Source organism: Rosa chinensis, chromosome 4, assembly GCF_002994745.2.
Source record: "Rosa chinensis cultivar Old Blush chromosome 4, RchiOBHm-V2, whole genome shotgun sequence".
Taxonomy (NCBI): Eukaryota; Viridiplantae; Streptophyta; class Magnoliopsida; order Rosales; family Rosaceae; genus Rosa; species Rosa chinensis.
The window spans coordinates 3,591,388-3,612,221 of record NC_037091.1 but is presented as its reverse complement, the minus strand read 5'-3'; the positions used below and the strand labels follow the sequence as shown (position 1 = coordinate 3,612,221).

At 36.2% G+C, this 20,834-nt stretch overlaps 1 protein-coding gene across 19 annotated transcripts; it reads left to right on the top strand.

Moving 5' to 3' along the window:
* The first annotated feature begins 2,133 nt into the window (after window positions 1-2,133).
* On the top strand, window positions 2,134-19,966 carry LOC112197077 (anthranilate synthase beta subunit 2, chloroplastic). Of its 19 annotated transcripts, none has more exons than XM_024337625.2 (14): window positions 2,143-2,180; window positions 2,796-2,877; window positions 9,099-9,182; window positions 11,321-11,376; window positions 12,607-12,643; window positions 14,281-14,367; window positions 16,973-17,186; window positions 17,267-17,424; window positions 18,130-18,200; window positions 18,357-18,394; window positions 18,692-18,802; window positions 18,972-19,071; window positions 19,396-19,531; window positions 19,661-19,966. In XM_024337625.2, the coding sequence occupies exons 7-14, from the start codon at window positions 17,066-17,068 to the stop codon at window positions 19,766-19,768; spliced, it is 843 nt and encodes a 280-aa protein (XP_024193393.1). In that variant the 5' UTR covers window positions 2,143-2,180; window positions 2,796-2,877; window positions 9,099-9,182; window positions 11,321-11,376; window positions 12,607-12,643; window positions 14,281-14,367; window positions 16,973-17,065; the 3' UTR covers window positions 19,769-19,966. The 19 variants fall into 19 exon arrangements, with proteins under 19 accessions (XP_024193389.1, XP_024193392.1, XP_024193386.1 ...); XM_024337626.2 differs by having other exon boundaries at window positions 12,602-12,643; XM_024337621.2 differs by lacking the exon at window positions 9,099-9,182 and having other exon boundaries at window positions 2,134-2,180.
* The last annotated feature ends 868 nt before the right edge of the window (window positions 19,967-20,834 follow it).

Genomic DNA, 20,834 nt, shown 5'->3' with positions numbered 1-20,834 from the left:
ATCTCCATAAGGAATTTCATTGCCATAAGTTTGTTTTAACTTTTGTCTAATTTTTTCAGCAAAAAGATTTGGTAATCCTGATATGAATTTTTCTTTCCATACAGGTTGGTTTGAGTCAGTTCTAAGCATGACTTTTGAGAGGAAAACATCTTTGTACCAACGAAAATCTTGAAGCTTTTTACATCTTAGATTTGTAAGGGTTTCGGCCATTCTATCTTTGATTGCTTTGTGATCACCTATAAAGTGAGTCATGATGGAGTAACAAAGCGTTGCTACTACATCGGTTACAGGCAAATTTTGCTGGTCAACAATCATGGCACCAGTTGTTTGTTCTATTTTGACACTGCTTAAAATTTGATTGCGGTGATCAGATGTGAGATAGTTATCCCACCATCCTTTCAATTGGCCAGTAAATCCTGCTACGAGGATGTTACCGATTTCTCGATCTGTTTTTGTATTTTTGTAAACATTGCTAACCATTAACATTTCATTGATGTGTTGGATTATTCTGTATTCACTCATGCCGTCTATGTTCCACTCGTACAAAGTACCAGCAGAATATCCAGCATGTTTTTCAAGTTTTGCTTCTTCAAATTGTAAATCTATTGGGGTTGGTCTTGGATAATAATTTCTTGAAGGGGGAAATTTTAGTTTTTCTATCTTGAAGTTTTCTTCAATTTGGCTGACGTCAGAGTCACTATCCGAATCTTCTCTAAGGTCAGAAAGGGTATTGATTCTTAAGGAGTTTGAAGGATTTGAACTAGTGGGTTCACTTAAATTTAATCTTTTTAAGTGTTGTTCAATTTCTTCTAGTAGTTGACTATCATTTTTTAGAGAAAGGTTTTCATCTGGTTGAAAGGGTTTTAATATTGTAAAAATTTGAGGATCTCTAATTTCTTCTGCAGCCATTGAGGATTGAGTTGGCGAAGCTTGTCTAGTTTCTTGTTCTTCTACGGTATAGAAGGGTCTTGGTATTGTAGAGGATTCATCTAAATTTCTTAAATTAAGGTTTCTAAGATTTCTTTCATTTTCATGTGAGATTGGGGTTGATCGGGTAGATCTATTTGAGCTTGAAAATTGTCTGCAGAGCAGATTGTTTCCTGAACTACTTGATGCAAAACGTATGTTTACGCTTCCATCAGAATTTTGGGAAATATAATCTACTTGATGGCTTTCTATGGGTTTTGGAGGAACTGCTTCATCAAGCTTCCACTCAGAGGGTAGCTCAATGTCAGTCCACTTTATCATTTTGGGTATGACAATATTTGACTTTCTCATATCTGTTTCTAATAAAAGAGTTTGACCTTTGGGATCTGTAGATTTTGCTTTTGCACTTAACAGAGTATTCATTACTCTGTAGTGAATTCGGTAAATGACAGCCAAGGGTTGTTCACCTGGAGACATGTCATAACCATGTGTTTTGACATTTAGGGTTAAAGCTTTTAAAAGTCCTGGATCATTAAGTGACACAGGAAAGTTGGGAAAACATTCAAAGTGAATAGGACCATTGCATAAACTTGATTCAACTAGTCCTAAAATTGAGTCTTCAAAGTTTCTGTGTCTACAATCACGTAGAGCAACAAAAACAGAGGCTTTGAGACCATTTCTGGTCAAGGGTTGAATTCCTACTTGTACTGCACCTATATGCAAATACTTGTAGTCTTTCTTTTTGTGTTCTGCTAAAGCTTTTTGAGTAAACATTTGAATAACTTGATGGTCAGAACCTACTTCAATGGTTTGTTCTTGTGTCTTAATTGAATATAAAGTTTTGAAGTCAAAGGTTCCTATTTTGTATATTTCATTGTAGCTTTTCTTGGGTAATTTCCAATTTCCTACAATTTCAGTTAAGCTATGAGAAGACCACTCCTCACAGTTTAGCATAGTATCTGAAATACTACTCGATTCAGAAGTCATCGGGATTTAAGAGATTTTAGAGGGAGATGGACTTAATTCTTAGGCTGAGGTCTTTGATGGGGCACCCAAGCTTACCAACGGTTTCACTGCGCCTCTCTGCGACTTACAGGTTTGTTCAAGGAATGTATCCTGTTGTTCTTCTTCCTTGTCCACCAAATAGCTATGAATATGATTGTTACAATTTATATTATATTTCTTCTATGAATTTTGAATGGAGAATTTCAATGATTAATATCGTTGGAGATGAAGAGATCGGTTAATAGCAGGTAATTTAGAAAAAAGAAGAAGAGGGATTCTGTCTTTTGTTTTTGTCTAATATCGGTGCTGCAACTAAATTTGGATTGTCTGATATCGCTTGAGGAGGGATCAGATTGGCTAGATTCCATACTCCTGGAATGAAGTTTTAGGCTTTGATTTTGTTTCTTAGTATTAACGTTTCGTTCGACCATTAAAGCAGGAGAAAATTGATATAGACAAAGGAGAAATTTGGTCATTTAGAAGTTTTATTTTGTTGTATGTGTTATTTAATTGATGGTCTAGGTGCGTTTTGTGAAACATAGATATCTTTTTCTTACATTGGAATTATGTCATTTGTTTTTGTTGGGTTTTATTTTTTTTATTTTTATTTATTAACTTGGATCTATGTAGGGTGCTGATTAGATAGTTTACTAAATTATCAGTGGGCAAACATATACTCAGTAATATATATGAATAATCAGTGGGTTCTCTAAATGATCTATTTTTGTATTCTAAATGGACTTGACCTTAGATTTTGAGTATACGTTTAATATCTTCAGTATTTCTTCTATTTTTGGGTGTTAACATTCTTATGCCTTAGTTTTTCATTAAAGGCAATCACACTGTGTGTTTAATTTCCACAGAATTTAATAATCAAATACTTGCAAAGGCTGTAGCACATTTCTTTCAATCGAAGTTTTTGGTCATAACTTGGTCAGACTTTAGGTATGGTTCTCTGCTATTTTAATATGATTCCCAATTTTGTGATAATGATGTATTCATATTCCTAATCATAGTAGCCTTCTAAACGATTGTCCTCTTTTTTCTCTAAATATGTGTTCTTCATATGAATCTCTTACTCAGTGGCATAAGTTGTCCATAACTTTTCTTTATTTCTCAGATAGAATCCTAGATATCACGGATAATACAATGAGCTAGGTAATCCCAAAACCATGTCTAACCATCGAATTTGATAATACAAGCAGATAGAATAGAACATATCACGCATAACTAATAGCATAGACTGTTGTTTTCGATATTCTGTTTGTGGGGATATAGTGATCTGTTTTGATTGCAATCCTAAATTTCCAATTGGTAAGTGTTTTTTTTTTTTGTGGGGAACCTTGATTTTGTTGTTTGAATTTGGGGGATATGTATTGGATTTGAATTTGCAGGTTTTGATTTGAGGGTTTATATAAATGTAATTCACTCTATTACTGGGTGATAAAAGGTTTTCATTTTATCAATGTTTACTTTTAGATCGGTGACAGTGTTTACTGTAATGAAAAGAGATCAAATCAGTTTTGGTGGTTTGTTTTTTCTCTCTTTGTTTCTCAATTGCGTTAATATGTTTTTCAAAGCTGAGAACCTCCTCTCTATTTTTTTTCCCAATAATGATTCATGGCCGTTGAATGGGTGATATTGATTCGAATTGAGTAGTGTAAATTAGGACGCAATTGTATAGTGCCTTCATTATTTGTTATTTGTAGCCTGATCAATCCCCTTAAAAAACTATAAAACATTTGGTAGCTAGCAGTTAATTAGGATGGAACTATCTATTCCCTCTGATATTTTATAATACAACTCTGATTTCACAGCAAGATTTCCTGAGTAGCTTTCTTTGGAAGAATGATTGATTTTTTTTACTACTGGATTCAATAGTGTTTGGTTCTGTACACTACATTGTTTGCAGAAAACTGCATATATTGGTTTCAGAATAAATTTAATGCATAGTTGACAGAAATATTGCAGTTCATAGTGTAGGGTGGTTTCTGTATTTCACTGCCTACTTAAGAGAAGTGCTAATCCTAATGCTCTCTTTATAATGTTGGCTTAGATGACTTATCCAAGATGTAAGAAACCTTTAGGAAGGAGATGAAAAACTTTGGAAATGTTCAATTTATGTGCATAGGGACCTAAACACTGGAAAGGAAAACTGAGAGCTAATAGTTTTATATGGGTATTTTTTTGCCAGCTTTATGGATCACTAAGCATTTCTTTAGGAGTATATAGCAGAAAGATTTAGGAAAATTCTAGAGAATTTGTGGTGAAATACATAAAAAAGAAAGAGGATGAAAGAACTTATGCCATTTTTGACGTGAGGAGTGAATTATTGTATACTGGTCTATATATTCCATACATCAAACAATGATCAGAATGTATTAGTTTGTAGGCTCATTATATGAGTTTAATTTTATTTGCTTTTAGCACTTTGAGACACTTAAAAACATTTTGCATTTTGACCTCATTTTTCTGCATTTATGCTGCTACTATGGTTCTGTGTTACTATGCATTTTGTTTCTTACTGTTCATATGTGTGGTAGTCTACAAGCATGGTATATTTAACGTCCATGTGTAAATTTCAAGAGCTTTGATTTATGAAGAAATAAAAGTTGGCTGATGAGAAAGAGGGGCATTGTTTTTAATGTGTTAATTTAAAAATGATTGCCTTTTCCCTGTATCACACTTTCAAAAGCAGTTCTAATTGTATGTTCAAGGTGCTTCAAGCATAATACAAATAAAAATGACGAAGCTGGTACTCAAGTTTCATATGAACTTGACTAAAAAATTACAGATCGACCCTGTTAAAGAAACTAGAATCCCTAAAACATGTTAGAAATTTGAATTTGGTACCTTCTCCAGCTTATGATATGGCGTAAAAGAACAAATTAAAGGTTGTATGTAGATAACAGAATACTAAACTTCATGTCTACTAGCTTGCTGGCATCTTCCTGATATTTGTTTACAAAATATTGAAAGGATCTTAATAATAGTTGATTGAATAACTATTTGAGATTTGTTAACCAAGCAACCTAAGAGAAAGGAGGGGACAGACACAACCAACGAGAGATCACATCAGACTCAAAAAAATGTCACAGGCCTACAAAAAATAGGTAAACTTGGGAAGTTCCTAGCGCCTATGAAGCTGAAAGTGTATGCAAGGAAAAAGCAGAAGAGTAAGAACAACCTTGATGCAAAAGCCAAGAAGGACTGGACGAATATGCAGCTAAATGCCATTGGTGAGATGGGAGAACCCAACACTTTAAAATGAAGATTCTCAGCTGGAACGTAAGAGGGTTGGGGAGTAAGAACAAAAGAAGGGTGATTAAAAATTTGTTGATTGAAAGTGGGGCTGATATAGTAATCTTACAGGAAACAAAAAAAGGCGAAATAGATCGAAGACTAATCGGAAGCATCTGGGGAGCACGACACAAAGATTGGGTAGCAATCCCATCGTGGGGAAGATCTGGTGGTGTGGTGGTGGTTTGGAACACCAGATGTGTTTCTGTGACAGAATCCGTAGTTGGGATTTATTCTGTATCAATAAAGATTGCTGGAGTTGATGGCTTGGATTGGTGGCTCTCAGGAGTATATGGCCCAAACAAATACAGAGAAAGAGTAAGGTTTTGGGAGGAACTGGCAGGGCTATATGGGTTATGTGGAAGTAGGTGGTGCATATGTGGGGATTATAATGTAGTCCGATTCCCTTCTGAAAAATCAAGTGGTGGCAGAACTACCCGTAGCATGCAGGCATTCAATGATTTCATAAGGGAGGCAAATCTTTGTGATCCAAGTCTTCAAAGAGCAGAGTTCACATGGTCCAATTTAAGGGAGAATGCGATCTGGTGTAGACTTGACAGATTTCTATACTCTACAGATTGGGAGTCCATGTTTCCAAACTCAAGACAATTGGCTCTTACGAGAGTAACTTCTGATCACTGCCCAATCTTGCTTGACACAATTAGTGTTAAATGGGGTCCTACACCTTTTAGGTTTGAAAACATGTGGTTGGAACATCCTTCCTTCAAAGAAAACTTTAGAAAGTCGTGGGAGGAAGGAAACTGTGATGGCTGGAAAGGCTTTAGATTCATGAGAAAGCTCAAGAATGTGAAAGGAAAATTAAAGATATGGAGTCGAGAGACTTTTGGTGATATTGGGAAAGAAAAGAAAGTGGTGGAAGCAAGAATAAACGAGCTGGATGAGGAAGAAAGGAATGCAGGTATATGTGTGGTCAAAAAAAGGGAGAGGGAAGTTTTAAGAGGGCGACTGGAGGAGATAGCCTTGAGAGAAGAGATTTTCTGGAGGCAAAGAGCTAAGCTAAAATGGGCCAAAGAAGGAGACAACAACACAAGATTCTTCCACAAGCTAGTCAATGGCAGAAGAAAAAGAAATGTTATTGAAAAGCTGGAATTAAGCAACGGCATTGTAGTTGAAGAAGAGGCTTTGATAGAGGAAGAGATCATCCGCTTCTACAAGAATCTCTATTCAAGCAAAGAGGAAGTGAGTTTCGGAATTGAAGGCCTCCATTGGAACCCAATAAGCGTAGAGAAGGCAAGATGGCTGGAGAGACCATTTGAAGAAGAAGAAATTAAAAGAGCAGTGTTCGAGTGTGACACGGATAAATCTCCGGGTCCGGACGGATTTTCATTCGCAGCTCTACAAAGAAATTGGGAAGTGGTCAAAAGAGAGGTATTAGATGTTATGGCAGAATTTCACACAAACGGAGTTGTGAATAAGGTGACGAATGAGACATACATCTGCCTTATACCAAAGAAAGCAAATTCACTAAAAGTGGGGGATTACAGACCTATTAGCTTGATAACAAGCTTATATAAAATTATTGCAAAGGTATTAGCTTGGAGATTGAGAGAGGTTTTAAGTGACACCATTTCTGGTGCCCAGGGCGCTTTCATAAAAGGGAGACAAATATTAGATGCAGTTTTGGTGGCTAATGAAGTGGTTGATGAGACAAGGAAGAAGAAGAAAGAGGGTCTGGTGTTCAAAATTGACTTTGAGAAAGCGTATGATCACGTAGAGTGGAACTTTCTGGATTATGTTATGGAAAGTAAAGGCTTTGGAGACAGATGGAGAAAATGGATAGGGGGTTGTCTCAGGTCAGCAAATTTTTCTATTCTGATAAATGGGAGACCAAGAGGAAAATTCGGTGCTTCTCGGGGATTAAGACAAGGTGACCCCTTATCATCTTTTCTTTTTACCCTAGTGGTGGATGTTCTGGATAGACTTATGGAGAGAGCAAGAGATTGTAGACTAATTGAAGGCCTGGTAGTCGGGAGGGAAGAGGTTGAAATCACTCATCTGCAATTCGCTGATGATACAATTTTCTTTTTGAAGGATGATGACCAGAATTGGAATAATTTAAACATGGTCCTAGAAAGTTTATGTTTGTTTTCAGGGCTGAAAATCAATAAATCAAAATGCTCCGTAGTTGGAATAAATACTGAGGCTGGGAGATTAGAAAGGATGGCTGTTGATCAAGGCTGTGAGATTGGAGTTTGGCCTATGAAATACCTGGGCCTTCCCTTAGGTGGTAACCCAAAGCAAGCTTCATTTTGGAACCCAGTTGTAGAGAAAATTGAAAAGAGATTGGAGGGTTGGAAAAAAGCTTTTTTGTCGAGAGGCGGTAGGCTGACATTGATTCAAGCAGTTCTAAGCAGCCTCCCAACATACTATTTATCTCTTTTCCAAATTCCGGTGGGAGTGGCAAAGAGATTAGAATCTCTTCTGAAAATTTTTTTCTGGGATGGAGTCGGAGAGGGTAAGAAGAACCATCTAGTTCGTTGGGAGATAGTGTCGAAAAGCAAAGAAAGAGGAGGGCTGGGAATCGGGAATCTACTAGCAAAAAATAAGTCTTTCCTAGGGAAATGGCTTTGGAGATTTCCTTTGGAGAGAGAGTCCTTATGGCATGCTGTAATAAGGAGCAAATATGGATATAATGTGAATGGGTGGGACACAAAGCCAAGTATGGGTGGATCAAGTAGAAGCCCTTGGAAGGATATTTCAGCAGGAATAAGCCAATATTCTCTCTGTCATAAACTAATTGTGGGCAATGGTAAAAGAGTGAGGTTCTGGGAAGACTCTTGGCTAGAGGATCAACCCTTAAAATTCTACTTTCCAAGGTTGTTCAGACTATCAAGACACACCAACTATTCAGTGGAAAGGTTAGCTCTCCCTCTCAATTTTCCGATGAGCTGGGATTTTGGGTTCAGAAGAAACTTAAATGATCAAGAGATTGAGGAGTTTGCCTCGCTGATGGTTAAGCTAGAAAATGTCCGATTAGTGGAGTCCAAACCAGATGAAAGGAGGTGGAAGCTTGAGCCTAATGGGAAATTCTCTTGCAATTCTTTCCATAGCTTCTTAATTAGTGGTGGATCAGATCCAATTTTTCCTCCTGCAAAGTTTATTTGGAAGGTCAAGGTCCCTACTAAGGTGAAGATTTTGGGATGGCTTGTGGTACTGGGGAAGACAAATACATGTGATGTTCTTCAAAGGAGAAGACCAGGAAGTTGTTTTTCTCCTCACTGGTGCATTTTATGTAAAGCTCAAGGGGAAAGTGCTGATCATGTCTTCGTGCATTGTGAAGTGGCTAATTTCTTATGGAAAAAATTATTTTGGGAAGCAAGAGTGGACTGGACAACTCCATTACAGAGAAATGACTTGCTAAGGGAAAACCCCATAGCGTTTGGTAAAGGTAAAAAGGCCAGAACCCTTTGGGGTTGTGGGGTGCTAGCTGTAGTTTGGGTGGTCTGGATGGAAAGAAATAAAAGATTATTTGAAAACTATGGAGGGGTGGAGAAGGAAGACCTGTGGGAGAGAGTCAAGTTTTGGGCATCCTTATGGGTTTCTATTTCTAAGGAATTCAAGGATTATAACCTTTCTTCCATTATTCTTAACTGGCAAGCAGCTGTAGTATAAGCCCCTAAGCCTTGATTAGTATTATTAGACGAGATGCTAGGCCTATAGCCCTAGCTGCCCTCTTTAGATCATTAAAGCGGACTCCTTGTCCGCCTCCCTGTATCTCGATTTTTGCTTTTTTAATAAAAAGCTGTTTCTTCTAAAAAAAAAAATAACTATTTGAGATTTGTTTAGTTCTGTGTACTATCAAAGAGGTGCTCATCAGTTTTTAGGTTTCATTGTGGTAATTTCAGTTTTCTGCATTTGCTTGGATTTTCAACAAACAAAAAGATCAGTTAAGAGTACTGGTCTGATTTCTAAGGTCTGGATTACTGCCGGTAAGTGTTACTATTTACTCCAACTAATTATTCATTAGCTGGATGAACTATTGATGGACCGTTTTAGATTCAGTTTCACGTTTTCTCCCTTTCTCTTTCACAAATTCTTCTTCTTTAATGTCCTGATCTTCTTTTATGTTTTGATTTTAATGATTTAATTTTAAATAAAAGTCTGGGTTTTTGGTTTCTTGCCTTTGTTTTTGTTCTGAGTTTTCAACCTTGAAATTGATTGTAGGCTTTGTAGAAAGCTTATGGTACGAACCTTCTTCTCATTCTTTCTTCTTTTAAATCTGTGTAATCTGTTGTGTAACCTATGTAAGAGCAACATTTTTAGTTAAATGTACTAATTTCCCTTCCTACTTTGGCTACCAAAAGTAAAAAGCTTTTCTAGGAGATTCGTTCTACCTCCTTAGACAAAGCAACCAACACAAATGCATTTGCTTGAGAGAAATTCATTGATTGCCTTTGCATAAGCTATTGCTTGCAACCACAATTAACACGAGACTTAAGCAAAACAAATATTCGTTATACTGTTCTGATCTCAACTGATGTGAAAACTTTTGTTGGCCCTTTGCATAACTTGCAACTTCAAGTCCCCAAATTCTGTTTTCATGCATCATTCATTTTGGATTTTTCTAGCTACACAGCTCAATCTACTTGCTAGAATAGTATAATTTCTGCATTAAGGAATATCCTCAGATATAAGCTTTTGTAACGTATGTAACTGTTGATAGGAAGCTTTAATCAAAGCTAATTTGGCATATTCAATATCCTCAGGGTTGTCTGAAATTTGTTTACTTGGCTCTTGGGACAGCTGCTGCAACATTTCTATTCATTTACTTTAGCATTCCCTGCTCCCTGCAATGCTTAATGTTGCGATAGAATGCTTTGATAGGATATTATTGTTTAAACTCAAAACAATTTTAGAGAGACGAAACTTCTCTCTTATTTTATCATTTTGATCAAGAATCAAGTACTTCATTCATATCTGTCATTATTGTAAATTATTAGCAATATAAATCCCGCGGCAAAGCGCGGGTGCCGTTGCTGGTTTTACATATACTAAAGCTCCTACACTGTTCATTTAACAGTGATTTGGCTCCAAGTGATTTGACTCTTTTGCCCTCGATTCAGATTTTTTTTCCGGCTCTACCTCGGTTCCGGATATATCGTATCTTTGCGTCGTTTTGCTCTTTCTTCTACACTCTTCTGACCATCTTTATCAATTGTTGAGAGAGAGAGAGAGAGAGAGAGAGCGGTTGTGTGTGTTTGCTTCGGACGAGGAGGTAGAGAGATATATCGGAGGAAAAGTTTGAATCTTCAATCCGGTAATTGTCTCGCCTAATTCTCAGGGCTGGTTGCACGTGGATGTGAATATTGTGGGTTTTGTTTAAAGTTGTGGTCTTTCGATGGAAACTTGGGGCCTCCGATTTGTGAATTTTTCATTGTTTTGTTTTTTGGTGAAATTGGGTTTTCGGTTTGTTTGTTTGATTTGGTTTTTTTGCTCCGTTGTTCCTGGTTTCTGTGATAATAGTGTTTGTTTGTTTATTATCGTTTGTTTCATTGATATGATACCCAAACCAAAAAAAAAAGGGAAAGAAGAAGAAATCAAGAACCGAAATCTAATAGTTTGATCCCTTATTTCCCCAAATTAATTCGATGAGTTTTCTCCTCTCTTTATGTCTCTCTTTCAACGCATTCACAAAGAAAGGGAAAAAAGGGATTAAATTTCAGAGCCAATTTGGACTTCGGAGCCTGGAATATCATCTGGGTTTTATCTGTTTTGGGTGTTTGGCGGTTTAATTTTGAGTGCTTAACCGCCTAAAGATCACTGGACTGGGAGAGTTAGCACTGAATTTCTAACTTCTCTGTTGTGTGCAATGTTGGGAGCATATTTTCATTATTTGTTGACTGATTTTGTACCTCCCATGTTTTATTTTTTATTTTTTATTCTGTTCAATCTTCGGTACCTACATGATAGCACAATGGAGTTTGCTATATAAAGATCTAGGTTATGGTCTTTTGGTAGTTAGAAAAGTCTCGGTTAAATTGTGATTTTGTCATACTCATGTAGATTTTCCATTTGCATACCTGGCTCACACTTAAGTTCACAAATATCCTTCCATTTTTGTTTGTAGGTGATGGTGTGACAGAGTAAAAGCCTAATCCTTCAATATATTTGATAGCTGCAAAGGTAAATGATCTACATTCTTATTTCCTCCGTATGTATTTATATCTCAACTATCTTGATTGTATTGGCTCTCTCTGTATAAAGTGCATATCCGTGGAGAATTAGGTGAATGCCATGTCTCAGCCAACGTTTAGGGTATTCTAAAATTAAGAATTAGGTGAGAGCCAATGAACCCAGCTCCTCCAGTAACCAAAATTCTCATGTTTTATTTATTTTCTGTTCAGTTTAAAAATAATAGTGGCTATGGGTGTTAGTATATCTGGAGAAGATTATGGTGTTAGTATGGTTTTTTTTTTTTTTCCTTCAAGGGTCTGTATTTTATTTCTGGAAAGTCTGGGTATTGTTATTAGAAAAGAAACAGGAAAATCTTTCGCTTTCTTTTTCCATTTTATTTTGGTTTACAGTAATGGTAGATTGAGATTAGTCTGTATGTTGATATAAGTCTGTGTGTTGTGTTTTTGACGCGATATAGAAGGGGTTTTTTTGACGCGATATAGAAGGGGCTGGATTAGGTTTTGGTGTGCTTGGGTTTTGAAGATAATCGTGCTAGACCAACCAGGTGTGGGGTTTTGTCCTATGATCGAGATAATCGTGTCTATTTTTCTTTTAATCTCTTGAATTTGATTGTTTCGTGCTTGGGTTTCTCTTTTGCTATACTAAGATTATGAGGTGGTCTGTTTCCAACAATGAGTTTTTAACATTCTATTTATGAGATGAGCTACTGTTATTGCTAATGTTAATTGCTAATTAGATGAGATGATCTACTGTTTTGCTTCAAAGGTATTATAAGGTGGAATTTTGGGTAAAGTTAGCAGCCAATTATAATTATTAGGGTTTAGATAGAGATAGGGAAAAGAGAAAGCTGTGATCGGTGTAATGTCTATGGCTTTATGGATTGCTAATAAGCATGAAAATGACAGAATACTTCCTTCTCTAATTCACTCAAGAAAGCAAGAGAAAAATGAGAGGTTGGCGATATAAGTCAAATGGAGAATACATAAGGAAATAATACAATCAAGATGGGTTCTGTTAAGCCTTTTTATGATAGGTGCTGTTATGCCTTTTTATGTTTTGTTCATGCTTCTTATGGGAATTGGATTTGGTGCAGAAATTATGTTCTTTAAGGAGTCTTCTGAAAGATGTTAGCATCAATTATATGCTAACTTTTATATCAATTATATACTGATTTGTGTTTTCTTCATTTTTTTTCTTATATTGTTTTTGGAAGAAAAGTCTGAGCATCTTAGAGCCCAAGGTTGTTAACATCTAGGTATGATTTCTCTAATTTTGTTGTTTTCTATGAGTTTGTTGTGCCAGATTAAGAATCTGCTTTTATGAATTAGCGAGTAGGGTTTTCTATACAGAATCTGCTTTTAGTATAATGTGATTCTAGAATGAAACTTGCTTTTGATATGTACGTTCCCCATTAGTAGCCATTTGATATACAGGAGAGGGGCTCGGAGGCCGTTTTGTACAAGTACGTTCTCCATTAGTAGCCATTTGATGAACTCCTTAACTTGAAGAAAAATCCCCAAATTTCCTAAGCTGTTTTCAGATTATTGCAATTGCAGTATGAGATAAAGGAGAGAGGTTTATGTACAAAATGCAATGGGGTCAGACCCGTTCTTTTCTCTTGGTCTGGATTAAGGATTCATTGTCCTTAACGTAGAAGGACTAAGCTAATTAGTGCAGTGTTTGGATTGTTTTCTTTTGTTTCCAAATTTAATTAAGATTCTCTTCCTTTTAGTCAAGTTATTTATAGTTTGGAATAAGGATTTATTCTCCTAATTTATTAGGGATGAGTTTAGTATTTCCCTTCTAACTTAGCTGTTACCTTCTTTATAGTTTATGAGTTAATGCTTATACCCCTTAGTTTGTATTCTTCATTCAAAGCCTTGATAGTTTGCCATTAGGTATCGAAATCTGAATTATTTCTGCTATCATCATGTGGTACTGAAAAGGAATAAAATCTTCCTCCACCAAAAGCAACGACGGTAGCAATCAATTGATATCTATTTATCCCAACAGGCTAAGCTTTATTGTTGACAAGCAAAGCTTTAGTAACATGTTTAATTCAGATAATTAAAAGCAATTCAAATAGTTGTTCATGATCAGTTCATGTTGAGTTTTGATACATATGATGATCAATTGAAGCTGTTAGTATAAATGATTAAATCAGTTACAATCGTGTGTATTAAATGAATGTATTTCTAGGTATTTAAATTATTTGTGTTCAAAAGTTCATTTAGCTGCAGAGGTGAAAGCGAATATAAATTTTGAAGATTGTATGCATGCTTGAAATGGCATGAAAGATTGTATCAAGAAGCAAATGGCAAAGTAACAGAAACAGATAAAGGGCTTTTTGCATCAGCTTTTCCACGTAAATTAAAGGGCCAGTATTGGTCAACAAGGTTAAAGGATGTGTGACATGTTTATAATTTTAGTGTTTACATTTTAAAACTGTTCACAATCCTGGAAGCATTGTTGCAATGGGTCAGATTCAATGTTATTTTGGGTAATAACCAGTGATCTAATTCGTCAATGTTCTTTCTATGTTTGTCATAATGTTCAGTGCAAAGACTAAGTTAGTTAAAACCAGTAAACAATCTTATGTCTTGGAGCTGCAATCCATGAGCCGTCTCTACATGGTCTTAGTTTCGGTTCTGAGCAGATAACTGTTTTGTTATGTAGTGGAGATATGAATGGTAAGGATGAAAGGTATAGATTAGTCTAGGTCATATGTGTTTATTAAATCAAAATCACTGTGTAACTGTGTTCCAATTTTGAGTTCATTTCCAGTGAGTATGACCCGAGGCAAATTTGCCTTTTTCCTCTGTTCTTAGGTGATTCATTTTTCACTTTAGATTAATTGTTTAAAGCTTCAATTTTGTTTTGTTTTGTTTGTAGTATTCTTTGCCTCCTCAAGTGGGAAGAAGTTGGGAAAATGAAAATCTCCATCAGAGTGTAGATTTCCGGGGTTTGACAAAAACCCAGGTGAGCAAAACTCCCTAAGTTTTAATTCAATTGGTCTGTTTTGAGTTTGATTGCTGTGTGTAAGTGGATTCATTCTTAGAATACTTTAGGATTTGAACTGCGTGTTTTGGTAAGAAAAAGCTTGAAATTTGGGTTTTACAGAAAAGGAAGGATTACATTTTTATGCCAAATAATTGAGAGCTTAGAGCTTCATCGAGGGTCTGAAGATGTTTTGTCTTCTAGTTTTTGACTCAGGATTTTGTTGGTTAAAAACAAAGAGAGGGTTTGGAGGGATTTAGTAAAAAAGGAAAGTGATCGTGAAGAGGTTGATGTTCAGAAGGTACAGTCAAAAGACAAAACACCTCTTGCACACAGTGTAGTAGTCTTAGCTCCTTTTTTTTCCTCCTGTTTTGAATCTATTAGTCACAATTGTCCTATGTTTTCAAATTACTGATATCAAAATTGTCAAGAACAGGTTGTTGACCCATCCACTGGAGTAGAAAAAAGTCTACTGGTCGTAATGATTTCTGTCTTGAATATATATGCCTAAAATAGTGCAAAGCCATGGTATTAGTTGAACAAAATATGGTCATACATCAAGCTTCTGCAGTAATAATGGCAAATGTCCAAAAAACTTGATTTAGAGCAGGGATTCCACTTTACAGTTAGTGCAGTTGTCCAATCTTCTGCATAACTGTCAGTTTTTTTCATCAATGTGTTTAATTCCTTTGTTTCAATTTGTTCCATGCTAATGTTCATCAACTGATCAAATTGTTAACAAGTTAATTTCATTGATAAACAACTTTCTTTTATGATGGAAAAAGATTGCAGCTACCAAAGATAAATGCTATTATGTTTACAGCAAAACCTTGAAGCAAGGGTCATGGGTTAAGTAAACTTCAAACTTAGATAGTCTTTGTTTTTGTTGAACATGTTAAGGAGTGAAAAAAAAAAAAAGCGCGGGCACTGTTGCTAGTCAATACTACGCCTTCTTTACTTGTAGGAATCATTAATTAATAGAACGACAGAAAATAATCATATAAAAGCGTTACAGAAAAATACTTAAAACGCATACATATTCAGGAGAAATTTTGAGTTATATAAAATCTCGTCAAAAGCTCGATACTTTGACAAGTATCACTCCTCATTCCCACATTTCATCTTCATTTTGCATGTGTCATCAACTCAAAAATATCCAACTACAAGAAAGTTCTAATCACTACTCTCATTCTTCACCTCTGTCCAGCTTTCACCATTCCTTGAATGAAATACATCAACTTTTCACTAAAACATCCGTCAGTCCAAAACAAGAACAAGGAAACAGAGAGGTCTAAACCAGGTGTTTCATTTCATTTTCTTTAACCTATCTAATGTTGTAGTCACAGATCTAATACAAAACTCCATGGTATTCCTTACATTTTTATAATTCACAACATAAATGACAAATGAAGAACACAATTCCATGAAAGATCAAATCTTTATCACTGTACACATGCATTTTACTAGCACCAAACATCAAACGAACCATGGCTTATCAAATCCAACAAATTGAAAAAAGGAAAACAGAAACAAACCTGGCAGAGATTGTAGGTGAAGCTATCATAATTGTCAATAACAATGATGGGGTTGTTGGCCCTCTTTTCAGAAACTGAAGACTTCGAATCGGTCTCATTGACAACCATTGAAGCTTTTGCAGCGAACCCATTTCCCAATTTGAGACCAGATTTCAGTTCTGCACATAAAGATAAGATCTTTGAGTCAAAATCAAAATCAAAATCAAAATCAAAATCAAAATCAAAACTCAGATAAGTTTGGGAGATTTACTTTGAGTTCGTGACCGCTTTCTCTTCAGGGTGCTATCACTCGCATCCTTTATTTTCTCAGTAAAGCCAATCCTATTTTTCATATAAATCAAACGTCGCCGTCTTCCACCTCTCTAGTCCAAGCAGGGGCGGATCCAGCCATGTTTCGGTTGGGCTCAAGCCCTACCGAGATTTTTGGGCAGGAAAAAAAATTAAGTCTATATATCTGTGTTTTTTTTTTTTTTTTTTGAAGTCTCTTTCCCTTTCTCAAGCCCCACCACCGATTCTTCTCGTCTTCTTCTACTCCTCTTCGACTCTGAGATCTAGGCCTCCAGGCTCCAGCAGTAAACTAAAGCTCCAGGTTTCTTCCTTTCTTCTCCTCCTCCTCTCCGTCTTCGGCCCTCGATGCGTTGATGGCTTGATCAGTCACTCCACCGACTAGTCGACTACTGCTCCAGGTCTCTTCTCTTATTCTCCTCCTCCTCTGGCTCTGTCTTTGGCCCTTGATGGCTTGATCAGTGAGTCCATCGAAATACCTAATCACCGATGTTAAATAGGTATTCTGATAACCAATTCATAAAACCCAAATTGAAATTGTTAAAGCTAATTAGCTAAACCCTTTTTGATTTCTGACCTTCTGGGTAATGGGTTGTTTTTTGGTATCTGAAATTGTGTAAACATGAATTTGTGGGTTTGTTGAAATTTTGTGTGTGTAAACGTGAACTTGATTTCTGGGTTGGGTTTGCTGAATGTGTGTGTAAACTTGAATGGAGTTCATGGATGTTGCTGATGTGCAGAGCCATTTTTTTTTTTCATTTGTTAAGAAATTCAAGCCCCACCAAGGTTGAATTCCTGGATCCGCCCCTGAGTCCAAGTAGGATTAATTGGTAATTACGGAGACGCCACACTCTGCTTCAATGGCTGCCGCAGTGACATCTCAGGCTTCTCTGAAACAACCAAAGCTGCTCCCTTTCTCACCCAAAACCCCGCAAAACCCTCGCCCCACTTTAATCTATGTGCCCTCTTTCACGAACTCAAGTAAATCTCCCAAACTTATCTGAGTTTTGATTTTGATTTTGATTTTGATTTTGACTCAAAGATCTTATCTTTATGTGCAGAACTGAAATCTGGTCTCAAATTGGGAAATGGGTTCGCTGCAAAAGCTTCAATGGTTGTCAATGAGAGCGATTCGAAGTCTTCAGTTTCTGAAAAGAGGGCCAACAGCCCCATCATTGTTATTGACAATTATGATAGCTTCACCTACAATCTCTGCCAGGTTTGTTTCTGTTTTCCTTCTTTCAATTTGTTGGATTTGATAAGCCATGGTTCGTTTGATGTTTGGTGCTAGTAAAATGCATGTGTACAGTGATAAAGATTTGATCTTTCATGGAATTGTGTTCTTCATTTGTCATTTATGTTGTGAATTATAAAAATGTAAGGAATACCATGGAGTTTTGTATTAGATCTGTGACTACAACATTAGATAGGTTAAAGAAAATGAAATGAAACACCTGGTTTAGACCTCTCTGTTTCCTTGTTCTTGTTTTGGACTGAGGGATGTTTTAGTGAAAAGTTGATGTATTTCATTCAAGGAATGGTGAAAGCTGGACAGAGGTGAAGAATGAGAGTAGTGATTAGAACTTTCTTGTAGTTGGATATTTTTGAGTTGATGACACATGCAAAATGAAGATGAAATGTGGGAATGAGGAGTGATACTTGTCAAAGTATCGAGCTTTTGACGAGATTTTATATAACAACTCAAAATTTCTCCTGAATATGTATGCGTTTTAAGTATTTTTCTGTAACGCTTTTATATGATTATTTTCTGTCGTTCTATTAATTAATGATTCCTACAAGTAAAGAAGGCGTAGTATTGATTTCCGTAACGATCCTATATGATTGTTTTCTGTCGTTATATATTTATTGATGGTTCCAACAAGTCAAGAAGGCGTGGTACTAATATCTTACTTATGATATGAAGTATATGGGAGAGCTTGGATGTCACTTTGAAGTTTATCGCAATGATGAATTAACAGTGGATGAACTAAAAAGGTAAGAAGCTATACTTTACGTCTTTACCTGATCGTTGTTTGCCAATCCATCAACATTATTTAATGTGGGTGCAACCAAATATGAACGAGCATGTATCATTCTTAAAATGTCTGATTTTATAAAATGTCTCATCATAACATCTTTCCATTCTTATAGGAAAAATCCTAGAGGAGTCTTGATCTCCCCAGGGCCAGGTTAGTTCTATTGATATTTCCCTTTGATAGATGCTTGAAAACCGAAACAAAGGAGAAACATATCACCAATTGTACTTATAAGGCCTGCTCACCTAAATGACAGTTTTTAAGGGATTGTGAGAGACAAGTGAATCTGATGGCTGAAAATAAATGCAGAGTTTTAAATTGTTATAATTTCTGCTTTTATATTTAATACATGTGGTTGAGATGCATTTGTCCCTCACAGTCCCTTAAAACTGTCTCTTAGGTGAGCAAGCCTGTTGTACTTATTAACACATAGTATCCTCCCTTTTGTAGGGGCACCCCAAGATTCTGGAATATCATTGCAAACTGTGTTGGAGTTAGGACCCATTGTCCCCTTGTTTGGTGTGTGTATGGGTCTGCAGTGCATTGGGGAGGCTTTTGGAGGCAAGTCTTCTAAGACGGAATATTTGGTTTATGAATTTGATCATGTTATTACCTAGATCTTCTATGATTTTTCTTTTCATGTCTTGTAAAATTAGCAAATTAAATCATAAAATATCAGTGGAATTATTGGTTCTATTTTGCCTTGTAAGTGATCTTTGTGGTGTTGCAGGGAATGTTGTTCGTTCTCCTTATGGTGTTGTGCATGGGAAGAGCTCTCCCGTGTATTATAATGAGAAGGAGGAAGACAGCTTGTTTGCTGGACTATCAAAGTGAGTTGGTGGATTTACTTCTGTTTTAAACAATCTGGGGTCTTACCTTTTTTCTATAAACTTATCTATGCTTTTGACAGTAGCATATTGGGGGTTTGGTTTGTTGCTAAAAAAATGATGTATGCAAGTGTGGTGGAATTAAATGTCCAAAGTATTTTCCTGTCAAACACACCCAACTTTGTTTGGTATTTTATTGAAAAAAATGAACGGTTTCACCGATTTGCAATTATTTGAAGTTGTACAAATACGTATTAAACACCCTGGGCATTACATGGGCTCTGAATTAATAATGTTATTAACATATTTGTTTTCTTTTCTTTTCAGCCCTTTCACTGCTGGCAGATATCACAGTCTTGTAATTGAAAAGGACAGTTTTCCTAGCGAAGAACTTGAAATTACAGCATGGACCGAGGATGGACTGATAATGGCTGCTCGTCACAAGAAATATAGGTATCTTCAGGTAAGACATTGGCGTCCTTTTTCCATTCTATTTTGTAGAGCGAGACTATTGTGATGTTTGTTTTGTAGAATCTGCACTATAAGCTAAATGTAGTGTTCTTGTTGTAACCCATTGAATTCAAAATTGCAGGGTGTCCAGTTCCATCCTGAAAGTATCATCACTTCCGAAGGCAGGACAATCGTTCGCAACTTTGTAAAACTGATCGAGAAAAGTGAGTCGGAATATGAGAATAACTAGAGGTTTGGTTTGTCTACACAGTGTAATGTAATGTATCGGATCAATATATATTTATGGGCCTTTAAGTCAGCTCGCTAGTGAATCAGAAGTTGATCATGTTTCTCGTCTACTCTTTCAATGTACTTCATCACATGTAGACATGTAGTATTTCAACTCTATTATAGTATTATCAATCCTTCCATAACTTCCTGAAGATAATCCTTGTTTTTCAATGCCTACTTTATAGTTTTTCCTTCCAAACCAAACCATACAGCATAATTTCGTAAATACTATGATCCATCCTTGTCTGGGGAAATGAGTTAACCTTCTCTCTCAGGCAAGCCTAAATGTCAATGCTCAATCATAACATGCTCAAAGGTCCACAAGGCATTCTATAATGTAATTATCAAAATTTGCTGCGGCAGCCTATCCCATTAAGAACCTAGGCTAGAACAGTTGGTTGTTAACAGCTGCATTAGGGCTGACTTCGCTGCTATTAATAAAAGCTGGAAATGAGCAACATTAAGAAACTGTAACATCTCTGAACAATGAAATGCACAAAAATTGCAGCAACTCGTATTATTAAAACAAAGTTGGGTAAGATTCTATAATTGATTCTTAATGTTTTCCTAGTGCATGATGCTACAGACAAGATTAGCTGTGCCAGATGCAAACATGCACCAACAGGAGTCAGCCAAAATGGTCGATTCTTAAGGTTTTTGGGTCGGTTCTGAAGGTTTATTTGTCTCAGAATCTTGACCATTATATGTTTTCTTCATATTAATCAAACATATTTTCTGATGGGAGTGAAAAGAGGACAGTAAAATTGCATGATACTCTTAGTGTGACTCTGGCTGAAGAGTTCTTACAGTTCTAACTTCCCCATGCCAGATTTAACCCTTTAGGAGTCGCTTTGAACTCGGTCTTGGATGATATGAATGCCAAAAGCAGAGCCTACGTCACTACATTTTGATTGGGCCAAGGTGACTGAGACACTCGGTCGTAAAGAACATTTTGTTGGCAATATGTGAAATATCTTTCCTAGTAAAAAAGACAAAATATCTGCAGATATATCAAAATTTGGGCG